The following is a 13,010-nucleotide window of genomic DNA, read 5'->3' on the forward strand; positions in this document are numbered from 1 at the left end:
GTAATAATTACCGTAACTCCTGTTCTTTCCTGCTTCGCGGAATTATTTAATTTTAATTTTAAAAATGTGGATTATAAATGTATTAAATATTATAAATGTTGGATTATAACAAAGATACAGTATTACTGTATTATTAATGTTGGATCATAACAAAGACACAGCAATACTGTACCTTCAATATTTATGAAAAGTTTGATTAAATTAATTATATATTTGAAAATTTTATTTTTTTTTAAAATAACTTTTAAACAAATTTATAATTTTGTTTTAATGTTTACTTTTAAAATGTATTTGAAAGATTGCACTCGACGAAACTTGCTATTATGCTCCTCCCAAGCGGAGTTGGCAAAACGAAACCCTATTGATCAGCTATTGACTGGGGTTAGAAAATATAAAATTCTATTAAAAAATATGGGTTGATTGTAGAAGGGTAAAAGTTGAGAGTAATATGAATTTTTTTTATTCTAAGTCATGACAAAATAAAAAAAAATTCTTGCCAAAAAATTAAAGTTTACAATTAACAAATAAAAAATAGGGGTTGATCGTAGAGGGGTGAAAAATTCAGAGTAATATGAAATTTTTTATTCTAAGTCATGAAAAAATGAAAAAAAAATTCTTGCAAAAAAAAAATTAAATTTTTTAGTTAACAAATAAAAAATAAGGGTTGATCGTAAAGGGGTGAAAATTTAGGATTGTATGTATTTCTGTATACTGTATCATAAAAAAATAAAAACAAAAAATTTTGTCGAAAAAATAAAAAAAAATTAAGGGGTGGACTACCCTTAACATTTAGGGGGATGAAAAATAGATGTTGGCCGATTCTCAGACCTACTCAATATGCTCACAAAATTTCATGAGAATCGGTCAAGCCGTTTCGAAGGAGTATGGCGGGGACGAAAATTGTGACACGAGAATTTTATTTATAAGATAATGGTTATTATTATTCATAATAAATGTTTTCTTAAGCTTAATAATTATTTAAGAGCGTCGTTATTTTTTTATATTTATTTGAGAAGCAATTATTTTCTGGGAATTATTGACGGTCGATTACAGGTTTGATAGTATTGCCTCCCTGAATTTGTCCCCAACCAATTAAACGCCAGTGTTTCTCAACACGCCGTGACAATGCTATTTTTTCATCAACCTCAGTACAAACAGGGTTGGTTAAGCAAATCTTAGCCAAATCAGCTTTTGTGGCTATAACACGTCCGCCGGTACTCAATGATCCAATGTTAACAAGCAAAACTTCGTTACGTGATAATTTCGGTACCTAAAATAAAAAAAAAAAAAAAGTTTATTTACATGTAAAGAATAATTTTTAATAGAACTATCAACAGCTATAATTGAATAAAGTCTGTTTGATTTGTTGAAGATCAAAGAACTTTCTATAGAAACTTTTTCAATAGATAAATAAGAATTATTAAACAAGATCCTTACTTTAGCTCCTTTTTTGTCTCCTTCAGTTCTGACTCCAAGCAAACGTTTCAGAAGATAGTAAGAAATTTCCAATTCAGTAAATATTTGAGGCAAAGCTCCAACTGCTCCCAATATTTGTCCTACTAAACGATCGGCACGACAAAGCGTTGGTTCAATTTTTGTTCCAACACCTGTTATTTAAAAGAAACATACATTTTATTAGAAATAAGTAAGAAATAGTTTCATAAAAATAGATGGTCAATTATTTTACTAAAATGTGCACCAAAAATAATTGAAAAAAAAATCGGTTACGATTTTTCAATTCCGATTGTAAACTTATCCTGCTTTTAGAAAAGAAGTGCCTAAAACTAAGAGGGCGTATAGTGAAAAATTTTAATTTTAATAGAAAATTTTGACAAATAGTTTGAAACAACAAGTTAGATTCAAAAAAGAGTAGTATACAAAACTCAATTATTATAAAAAGACGCAAAACGAAAATAATTGTTTAGTTTCACAGCTACTCTGTTTCTGAATATAAAATTCACGTGACTAACATTTTTTTGACCTATGAAATATTTTTTTTCTCAAAATTCGTAAAAAATTACATAATCTAAAAAATGAAAATATCAATTTATCATTAAGAAAAAAAAATTGTTAAAAAAAAATTTAGTGAATTTTTCTTTAATCATTGTCTTGTATTATGGGTACACGCCATAAATCAGAATAATTTTTAAATATTTATAACTTCAATTTTTAAAAAGCGTAAAGTCAGAAAATGACCCTTTGATAAATTACTCAGAAAAAAAACTTTGTTGATTCTTCTAGCTTTAGATTATAAAATTTTCAAATTTCTCATATCAAAAGGATGCATAACTAAAGACATACGTCTTTTTAACTTAGGAAAATCAATGCTTGATATTTATGCGTATAATATTTCTACCAGTCTACTGACGATAAAAAAATTATGCGCCCTTTCACCTTTTGCTACGCTATATTACTTGTATTAATTTCTTAATTTCTCAATTGTTTAGAAATAACTTTAAAATATTAAAACTCCAAAAAAGATAGCTTACCAATTAATCCACCAGGGACAGCGAATTGTAATTCATTTTGCTCAGCAAATAATGACACAATGCGGGAAAATATAGGACGACATGTCAATTTTCCTTCACCATCTTTCGATACTAATCCTGGGCGTACTTCAATTTCCATTCCCACCTTAAACAAATAGTTAATTAAATAAAATTAAATGAACAGTTATGCATACTCGAGTCCAAGTTACATTTTTTTTAATATTATTTTTCTCTTTACCTTCAAAACTCCCTTCAAAATACTACCACCAGCGACACCACCCTTAAGATCATCTACTTCACAGCCAGGTTTGTTGACATCAAATGATCGAATTACGATTAAACGTGGTTCTGAAGTAAAGTCCCGAAGGGGAACGGGAATTTTTTTGACAATGTACTCACAGAGTACTTCAATGTTGTACTTTAATTGAGCTGATATTGGAATTACTGGTGCGCCTTCAGCTACAGTACCTGCGAAAGAAAATAAATAAATTTTATTTTAATTTAAAGAACCAATATTTTTTTTGTACTTCGCACGATTAAAATTTACCTTGAACGAATTTTAAAATTTGTTCATATTGCTCTCGAGCTTGACCTTCCTTTACTAAGTCAATTTTATTTTGCAATATAACAATGTGCTTCAATTTCATAATTTCAATTGCAGCCAAATGTTCCGATGTTTGTGGCTGTGGGCACGATTCATTGCCCGCTGTAAAATAATAAAAAAACATTAATATTTAATTATTGATGAATGAATATTAATTACTAGCAATCTACAGTCACTGTGCGACTGTCGAGATTCACGGATTATGAATAGAAAAACTTTTTAAGTAAATTTTAAAAATAATAGTGCTATCACAGGATCAATTACAAATAATTTAATGAACAAATGTAACGGAAAAATTTTATAGAACCTACAAACTATTCAAAACTCCTTCAAAAACTTGACATAAAAAATTGACTATCACTGAACAATTTATAAAACCGTGAAAAGGCACAAATTATTGTGAAGACCTTTTTTCTAATACCAAATTTAACTATAAAAATTCTTTTAAGGTAGTTATTATGGTACAATATTGTCAAAAAATTAGAGATTATACGCGCCGCAAAAGTATATAAGCTTGTAGCTAAGTAATTCATAATTTTTACGCAAGACTGTACCCGTGAAGATGCAAACCATATAATTGTTTCCGTCCGACTCCGTAGATATATACTTTTTCATAAATTGTTGAACTTTAATTCGTTATTTATAAATAATTAGACTATCAAAAATTAAAAAAAAATTTTTTTTTGAACTCACAACAATTACATTAAAAGACTGTCAGTTTTTTGAAAGTTTCTGACAGTTAGCTTTTTTTATAACTAAGAAATTGATACAGAACTGCAGAGAGCGCATGCAATCAATGTTAAATATCCAATTTTTAATTGAATTCATCTCAAGTTATAGGTGGTCAATCGACTGCAAATTTTAAGGGTAATTATATCATCATGTCTGTAATAAGTATGCAAAAATTTATAATTTTCTGACAGTATGCCTTAACCACAACTACCTTAAAAATAATAATATGCTCGTCATAAAATTTTCCTTACTCTCTCAATTATTTAAATCATGAATGACTATCGCTGAAAAAATATCAAATTCAATTTACGATAAAGATAATATTCATTAAAAAATTTTTCTTAGTCTCTTGATTATATAAATTAATTTTTGACATTACTGACAATTTCTTTGATTTTAATACTTATTCAATTAGTGAAATCATTAATTTCAATAATAAATATATTATTTCTAATCTTTAAGACCTTGAGATCAAAAAAATTTATAATTTTTATTTCAAGTAGAACATTTTTTTGTTGAAAGAAAAAGTGTCACTAATGGGGTCTTTTACCTAATAATGATGTTATCATAATTCACATGTACGAAACAAAATAAATAAATAAAAAAATTACGTATGCCGCGAAATTTAAATCTATTTATAACTACTTCGAAAATTTATCATAATCAGTAAACTATTGCTGAAAAGCATATGAAACATTGAAAAGGCATAAATTCAGACCAATACCTTTTCAATGACATTAAATTTAATTAAAAAAAAAACTCATTTGATCATATATATATCCCGGAGACAAAATCTTCCTTATTCTCTTAATTATACAGATAATTAAATAATTTTTTGATTAATCACCAATCAATAACAGTGCTGCATCCATAACAGCTGCACCGTTAAGCATCGTAGCCATCAAAATGTCGTGACCAGGGCAATCGACAAAAGAAACATGTCTTACTAATTGAAACCGGCCTGAGCAAGCTGGCCGAATACAAGGAAATGAGTCGTCCTTGCTGGATCCACCAGAAATGTAACAAGTTGGCCGAGGACATTTTGGATTATCACAATGGTAAATTTTTGCATTTGCGTACCCTGAAAACGATATATTCAAGTTAATAATCAATTTTAAATCTAGTTATATAAATTCTAGATAAAATTTATGATATTTTTTAATTAAAGCATCATTAATTTATTAACAATAATGAAATCCTCCTTTTTTTTTTAAATTACCTTAAGCTCATATTAAACACTCGTCGAATCAACATCCTTTACCATATAAACATCTAATATAAATGATTAATAAACAAAAATTAACAAAAAAAAAAGCCTTTTTTGTGATTTATTTTTTTTTAAGTTCATAATAATAATTATTTCCTTTAACATTTAGTTAATTAATCAAACAAATTATAATAATTCACATGAAACACTCAAATATAATATTTTTTGACGACGTATCAACCGTGATAATTTTTTTTTTTGCAAATCAATTAATTAGTTATCACAAAAATCAACAATTGTATAAAACCATTTTAATACTAACACTTAACAAGATTGTGCAGTAATAATGATAATAATAATAATAATAATAATAATAATAATAATAATAATGTTAACAATGTAAAAAAGTATTTATTTGATAAAAAGCATTCACATGAATCATACAATGTGAATAAATAGTAATTGAAAATAAAAATAAAGAATTTGAAAAATTCGTTTAAATTTTAAATTAAAACAAATATTGTCTACAACATTTAGCACCACATTGACATCTAGTACGGTTTTTTATTTTATCATCATCTTCATTATTGTACGACGAGGGTAATTCCAAGCGTTGTCGCATTAAAGAATCACCTCCACTATTACCACTTGCTCCTCCAATTCCAGAATTATTAACGTCTTTAGAACTGTCAGTTTCTTTGCCACTTGCTTCGCGCATGTAATCAAAAGTAATTTCTTCATCTTTAAAAATATCACGTGTAGCAAATAACGCTAATTTAGGTAAATTAGGATCAAGACAATCGATCCATACTCCGTAGACAGCGGCATTTGGATCACACGAGTGGTTAATGAAGTGGGATATATTTCCGTAAACAGCAGCATCAACCGTGTAAGGACAGTGCTCCGACTCGTTGTAATCCAGATCAAACAAATAAGTGCGCCCTGCAGCGTCATATTCTTTTCCACGTTTTTCGGCTTCTTCATTTGTTATAACTTCTCCGACATATTGAGTGATAAATGTCCCTTTTTTAATATGCTTTGTAGTTTTAACTCCCCAGCCTCGTCCATTTGTGCGAAAAATACATAGGTTTAAATGTGAACCACGTTGAACAACACGATTTGAACATTGATCGTTGCAACGACAACGTTTGTTACATTCGTAAATTGGCGTGCCAGTTGGTACACGAACACGACAAGCGTTTGTGTAAGGAAATAAACTGTCATTTTGTTGAAAGCAACAGTCACTATTGGCATTGCATGATGTACATTCACATCCAATTGGTGGTTCATCCGGTATAATAACACCTGCTCCAGGTAAATAATCTTCTATGTAAAAAAAATCTGTTGGCGCTAGCTCTAAATCAACATTGTTTTCAATTCCAATTATTGGCTTACCATTTGTTATACTATTTATTTCACGTTTCCAATCATTTAGTGAATCTAACTGTTCACGTCGTGCTGTGCTGTACATCAAGCTTAGTATTGCTGCTTTTATTTTTTCAGTTATTGACTTAATATCCGGAATTTCTTTACAATTAATCATATTGTTCGCTTTATTTTTGGATGCTTCTTGAATATTACTTGCATCATCGAGACTATTTGCATCACTAGTCTTAGTCTCATTATTATCATCATCTTTAATTCGAAAATATATTTTACAATTATTAATTAATTCGTCATTATTGAAATTGATATTGTTAACCGAACGATGACGCTTAATCAATTGCTTCATGTAATTCTCGACATCAACAGATGTAGGATGAAAATTTTCCAACTCTCGAAATTTGTTCAGTAAATCAATTTGATTTTTTTCATATGCTTCAATCAACGCGGAACAATCAGTTAAATTAGAAACAGGTTCCCATGTATTATTATTTGATGACCAATTTTTCCATTTTATGTAATAAATAACTTCATCATCTTTTATTTTTTTATCCAAAATTTTTTCAACTTCGTACACGCCTTTTTTCTTTCCTGTTCTTTTATTACTTCGACTAGTTCTTTTTTTTAATTTAGATGTTCCATTAACAGAATTAATCTCAATTAATTGTTTGCTTATGTCTTCAAGATAAACATGGCATTCTTTAAGTTGAATATTTTGAACGACCGGGTCAATAGTTTCCGAAATAGTTGGTGATGGAGATGGAGTTGGTTCTGGCGTTAACGGATTAGCTATCACTAGTTGATTATTTGTTTGGTTTTTTTGAATAGTAGGCGAAACAATTATATCAAGATGTGAGCGTTTTGGCGCCGGTGGTGGTGGTGTTATGCTTGATCTTGTACGTGATGTTGATCTCGTACGTTTGGAAGATATTGGCGGCATGTCACTTGTATCGTCTTGCCCAGGAACATCTGCCAATTCACCGGTTGTCGTCTCAGCTGCACGTGCTTCTGCAATGCCAAACAGTGAAAATTGGCGTCATTCTTTTGTTTCATATTTTTTTTCTTTGTTTTAATTTAATTTCTGCACACACCGGCTGCCATTTTTATTTTCATATATATATCTATGCATATATATTTATTGGTAATTTGATTTTTTTTCACTCTCATGGAAATTTTCAATCCTCTTCCAAATCTTCGTTGAAAAATTTTTGTTCAATGCATTTTAAGTAGTTTTTAATATGAGCAATTTTATTAATTATTTTTAAAATAAATTAAAGTAATGTAATTGTAATCAATAAGAACATTATTGCTTTGCAACAATATTCATGTCTAATTGATAAATTTATTGCTTTAAATAAATATATATTAGATAGATGATATGATTTAATAATGGTTTTGAATAATTAAAATAATTTAAACAACTTACCAAGCTTAATAGTAATGTTACGTTCGAGCTCGTTCTTGAAACGTACAGTTTGGACACCCGAAATCGCTTTAACAATTGTTGATTTTCCATGAGCTACATGTCCAATCGTACCTAGAATTAATGAAAAAAAATATTGTTATAATTTAAAGTTGACCATCAGTTTATGCTCAAGTTTATTTCATTGTAATGATCTTTCCTTATTGATTTTAAGAATTTATGAATTACTACATGAAAATTTTATGATTCTATAATATACAACAAACTTTGGTTCCAGAAAATTATTTCTGTTTGTAAATAGTATGTATGAAATCTGAGTACATAATAAAACCTAAAATTTTATTTTCATTTTTTTTTTTTTTTCAATTTATTAATTAAAAGTAACCAGATTTTTGAAGCTTAAATTGGAATTTTATACATAGTAATTTGTCAACTAGATAAAAAAAAAAATTAATTAATAATATTTAAAAAAAATGTAGATTTTAGATCATATGCAAAAAAAATGAAACTAATAAATTATAAGCAATTTAATATATTCGATCATGTTAAAAATCAACTAGAGGATCTTATTATTAGAACACAATATTTAACAGAATATTTATACATGTAATTTTACATCTAACATGTTTTGGCAAAGAGATTAGACTTGCAATTTCATCGAATTGTAAAACTTTCTAATTTTTTTTTTTTTTTTTTTTTAAATAATGTCTGAATAGTCACAATTTTTTTGTGAAATTCATCTTGAAAAGCTTCAAATACATTTTTTTTTAATATTTTTCAGATGTTTTTTATTTATTTTTTGAGTGAAAAAAAAAAAAAAAATAGAATATACTTGAATTAAAAAGTACTAGAAAATTATATCAGTAATAAAATATTTGTTTAAAAAAAATCCTTAAGTTTACCATTTTATGATCATTAAAGTATTTACACTAAAAAGTAAAAAAAAAAAATCTTTTTATATTACACTTAAATTTTTTAGCTGACATAATTGAAACTACATTTAAAATACTCACCGAAACAAAAAATTTTAATTAAATATTTCGTGAAATTGTACATCCATTTTAATTCAATAGAAAATAGTTTAACAAATAAAAAAATATTTTGTCTATTTTCGTCTATTCTAATTGAGACAATATTTGTCTAACGACACCACGGCATTTTTAAAACTATCACTAAACAAATGATTATTTGTCGCAAGTGAAATGATAACTGGTTCTCTTAACCGGTTTAAATACTCGCATAACAACGTGTTGAAAATGAATCATTATGCCATACAACGTGGATTATTGATAAATTTTATAATTATAATTATTAAGAATTTTTTTTACCAATATTAATTGTTGCCTGGCGACTGATAACTTCGGGTGACAAAGCTGTTAGCTTGCTCGTATCCTGAAAAATTCAATGGTATTGGAGTTAGAAAAATTATTAGTACTTGAAGTATAAAAAAATATCGTGCATTTTTGGATGAATTTCTATGGAAATTATGAATAGATAATGATGCAATCGTAAATTTGTAGGTTACAGACATAAAAGACAAAAAAAAGATTAATTAATGTGTAATTAAGAAAAAAAAAAAAATAATAGAATAAAATGATTACCAGTAATTTTAAATCTTGTTGCATTTTGTTTTGAACAGCAGAAACTTCATCACCACCCATTATTTTTCAATATTTTATACCAGGCCCGATAATATATGTATATCAAAGATTGATGAAAAAAAAGCCTCTTATTCCGCCGAGAAGAATGTCCTTATTCTGAATAATAAAAGTAATAAATTATTGAATTAAGCACTAATCACAATTTATACCATCATTAAATTGGTGCTTTCAGTTAATAATTGCAAAGTATAATATATAAACTTTCGGTTACAAGCATAATTCTGGTAGCTTACATACGTTTTTCAGATATTTCGGTTTTCGAGCGTGCTCACGCTACTAAGAGAGACCACAAAATTTTAGAAAAAGAAAAAACCATACATATGAAAGCGGATGCTAAATCTATGATGTGACGCGTCCGTCTGAACTTGTCGAGATGGTTTCAGCGCCACCTGCTCCGTAAATGGCGCGAAATGCTCTCCGTGATCCATTACTAATTGAATACGTTCACGGTAGATAAAAGAAAAGTAAAATTAAAGATCAAAGAAGAAAATATTAATTTAAAAAAAATAAAAATATTTTTTACAGCAATTTAAATCATCTCTGACAGTGTGTAATTTAATCTTGACGCGGAAATGATTTGATTTGGCAAATTGGTTGTGTTCAGTTGAAGGTTACCAATGATACTGAACTTAGCTGACATGTGATGATTTCTAGGATTTTTTTAACAAATAAATTATTATCAAAACAACATTTTCTGAACAATTACACTTGTAAATGTATCAAAAAATTATTTTTGTATTTTTTTATGTTTTCTTGGTAGTGATTCATTTTATTTATTTGTTGTACAAGTCTAAAAAATGACAGAGGTCTGCTAACTTCAGTTTCATTGATTACCATAGAGGCTAATGCTTGGTTCGACTGAACACGACTGCTCTTCTGATACCGGCAAAAATTACCAGCATTTGGTTACATTTCATTTGGGGTCAGTGCCTATTTTTCATTGGTTAGAGAGAAAAAAATTAATAATATAATAAACGCCTCTTTTATAAATTATCAATATTATCAAGTGGAATTTGACATTTGATGATTCTTTTTCATTAAATAACTTCTGTGTAAATACTTTTTTTTTTTTAGTTTTTCTGAATCCGTTAATTGTAAAAAATAAAAAATAAAGTCAAATAATTTATATTTAACAAATAATCCAATTAATCGTTAAACATGGTAAGTACCAAAAATTATGTGTTTTCGCAGCAACTAAAATTATTTAAAATTAAAAAATTATTATACAAAATTAGTTTAATTAACAACATATTGATTTTTTTTTATTTTTCAGAAAATTAAAATTTTTTTTTTGGGAGTCGACAGAATTTTTTTTACTGTTCTCCTGTTTTGATAAACAGCATAAAAATTATTTAAAATTTTAAATGATTGATTATTTTTTACTCAAGTTTTTGATTTATCATTTATGAAATTTATTTGCAGATACGTTTTATTTTAATTCAAAATCGGGCTGGCAAAACCCGACTGGCTAAGTGGTACATGAATTTCGATGATGATGAAAAACAAAAATTGATTGAGGAAGTTCATGCAGTGGTTACCGTTCGTGATGCTAAACATACGAACTTTGTGGAGGTTAGTAGTGTATTTAATACATTTTTAATCTATTGAATTAATTAAATCGAATTTCTTGTCATAGAATTATATGAGAATAAAAAAATTAATGATTCGTAGAATGAATCAGTTAGCTAGAGCTGATAAGAATTCATTGCGCTTGATAAGAACTACTTACTAAAATTTTTTTCATTTATTTTAAGTAATATATAATATTCTAAACTCTTTATTATGAATAATAGTTTTTTGTGTAAAATAACCCGATAAAAAAATTGATAAAATCATACCTTGATTGATATCGTTAATGTAATGCTTTCATATTTTTTTTTTTTATGATTAATCACTATTATTTTTTAAGTCATACAGATGTTGAGAGATCAACAAAAAAAAATTTATGCATAAGTCATCAAATTTTAAAAAATTTTGTTAAATATATTAGAATATTTCATTAATTTTAAAGCAACCTGCAGTCACTATGTGACTACCGAGATTTACAGATTATGACTAAGAAAACATTGACTGAATGATTTTTTTATATTTATAATCACACTATACTCAGTTTGGATAAATTTTTAAATCAATATTGATATCACAGAATCAATTGCAAATAATTTAATGGAAAAATTAAACGGAAAAAATTTATAGAACTAATAAACTATTCAAAACTCCTCCAAAAACTTGACATGAAAAATTACTAAAAAATATGTATAAAAAAAAAAGCACGAATTCTCATCAAAACCTTTTTGATGATACCAAACTTAACTATAAAAATTCCTTCAAATATAATAATATACTTGTCACAAAATTTTCCTTACTCTCTTAATTAATTAAATCATAAATGACCATCGCTGAAAAAATATCAAACCCAATTTAGGATAAAGATATACCCGTTGAAAAATTCTTCTTAGTCTCTTAATTGTATAATTAATTTTTGACATATAACCCTTGACATATAAACCACATTCACATGTACAAAACAGAATAAATAAATAAGCAGTTGATATTTGAACAACAATTGACAACAAACACATCTTGAAAAGACACAAATTAAGGTCAAGACGTTTCCAATGATAGTAAAATTAATTAAAAAATTTTTTTATTCTTTTAATTATATAAACAATTTTTTTAACTCATACTGTTTTAAAATTAATATATTTGTTTTTTTTTTTTACAGTTTCGTAATTTCAAAATAGTATATCGACGGTACGCTGGACTATACTTTTGCATTTGTGTAGATGTTAATGATAACAATTTATGTTATCTTGAAGCGATTCATAATTTTGTTGAAGTATTAAATGAATATTTTCACAATGTCTGTGAATTAGACCTAGTATTCAACTTTTACAAGGTAAGAATGTTTTATCATTGCCCTTAAATTACTTATTTTTGTTACGATTTCTAGACCCAATTACATATTGACATAATTGATAATGATAAATATTTTAAAAGTTTTAAAGTATCGGATTATTGAGACTTTACTGAACTGTGATTGACCTTTGAGTAGACAAGTTCAGAAGGGAAGATTTAAAATTTTTTGTAATTTATATTTTCAATTTTTATTTCAGGTGTATACTGTCGTAGATGAGATGTTTTTAGCAGGAGAAATACGAGAAACCAGTCAAACAAAAGTATTGAAACAATTGTTAATGTTGAATTCATTAGAGTAAGATAATCGTTTTGAAATTATTTTTTTTAAAGATAATTTATGAATTATATATAATTAAATACTTTAGAACAGCTTATTAATGTAATGTTTTATTTTTTTAAGTATCTTATATTTTACTATGTTGATTATATTTGATAAGTTGAACAAAATGACAATTTTTTTGTGTTCTATGAATATTACATTAAATGTAAAATTACGATACTAAAAAATAGATATAAATACATACGTGACAAACTAAAGAAATGATTTATTCTATTTAAAATAAAAGAAAAACCCTTTTTTTAGCATAAAATG

At 26.9% G+C, this 13,010-nt stretch overlaps 2 protein-coding genes across 4 annotated transcripts; one reads left to right on the forward strand and one right to left on the reverse strand.

Moving 5' to 3' along the window:
* Positions 1 to 914: 914 nt before the first annotated feature.
* On the reverse strand, positions 915 to 9,895 carry Su(var)3-9 (suppressor of variegation 3-9). Of its 3 annotated transcripts, XM_074250572.1 has the most exons (10): positions 9,737 to 9,889; positions 9,440 to 9,595; positions 9,167 to 9,230; positions 7,842 to 7,952; positions 4,673 to 4,906; positions 3,037 to 3,195; positions 2,728 to 2,957; positions 2,490 to 2,634; positions 1,438 to 1,607; positions 915 to 1,270 (listed from the first exon to the last, which is right to left on the reverse strand). In XM_074250572.1, the coding sequence occupies exons 2-10, from the start codon at positions 9,497 to 9,499 to the stop codon at positions 1,034 to 1,036; spliced, it is 1,410 nt and encodes a 469-aa protein (XP_074106673.1). In that variant the 5' UTR covers positions 9,500 to 9,595; positions 9,737 to 9,889; the 3' UTR covers positions 915 to 1,033. The 3 variants fall into 3 exon arrangements, with proteins under 3 accessions (XP_074106673.1, XP_074106671.1, XP_074106672.1); XM_074250570.1 differs by lacking the exons at positions 915 to 1,270; positions 1,438 to 1,607; positions 2,490 to 2,634; ... (1 more) ...; positions 3,037 to 3,195; positions 4,673 to 4,906 and adding an exon at positions 5,424 to 7,423 and having other exon boundaries at positions 9,737 to 9,895; XM_074250571.1 differs by lacking the exons at positions 915 to 1,270; positions 1,438 to 1,607; positions 2,490 to 2,634; ... (2 more) ...; positions 4,673 to 4,906; positions 9,737 to 9,889 and adding an exon at positions 5,424 to 7,423 and having other exon boundaries at positions 9,440 to 9,642.
* A 545-nt stretch (positions 9,896 to 10,440) lies between these two features.
* Positions 10,441 to 12,935, forward strand: Ap-2sigma (adaptor protein complex 2, sigma subunit). Its single transcript, XM_074250576.1, has 4 exons — positions 10,441 to 10,660; positions 10,922 to 11,071; positions 12,225 to 12,398; positions 12,616 to 12,935. The coding sequence occupies exons 1-4, from the start codon at positions 10,658 to 10,660 to the stop codon at positions 12,715 to 12,717; spliced, it is 429 nt and encodes a 142-aa protein (XP_074106677.1). The 5' UTR covers positions 10,441 to 10,657; the 3' UTR covers positions 12,718 to 12,935.
* The last annotated feature ends 75 nt before the right edge of the window (positions 12,936 to 13,010 follow it).

The sequence above is a fragment of the Cotesia typhae genome, unplaced genomic scaffold, assembly GCF_013202065.1.
Source record: "Cotesia typhae breed Kobodo isofemale line unplaced genomic scaffold, CoteBio_Ctyphae contig_59, whole genome shotgun sequence".
Classification (NCBI taxonomy): Eukaryota; Metazoa; Arthropoda; class Insecta; order Hymenoptera; family Braconidae; genus Cotesia; species Cotesia typhae.

Excerpts from the sequence above, each read along its gene's own strand:
- Ap-2sigma (XM_074250576.1), top strand. Across the intron at positions 11,072-12,224 it reads AACATACGAACTTTGTGGAG|TTTCGTAATTTCAAAATAGT; the intron begins GTTAGTAGTGTA and ends TTTTTTTTACAG. Across the intron at positions 12,399-12,615 it reads TAGTATTCAACTTTTACAAG|GTGTATACTGTCGTAGATGA; the intron begins GTAAGAATGTTT and ends TTTTTATTTCAG.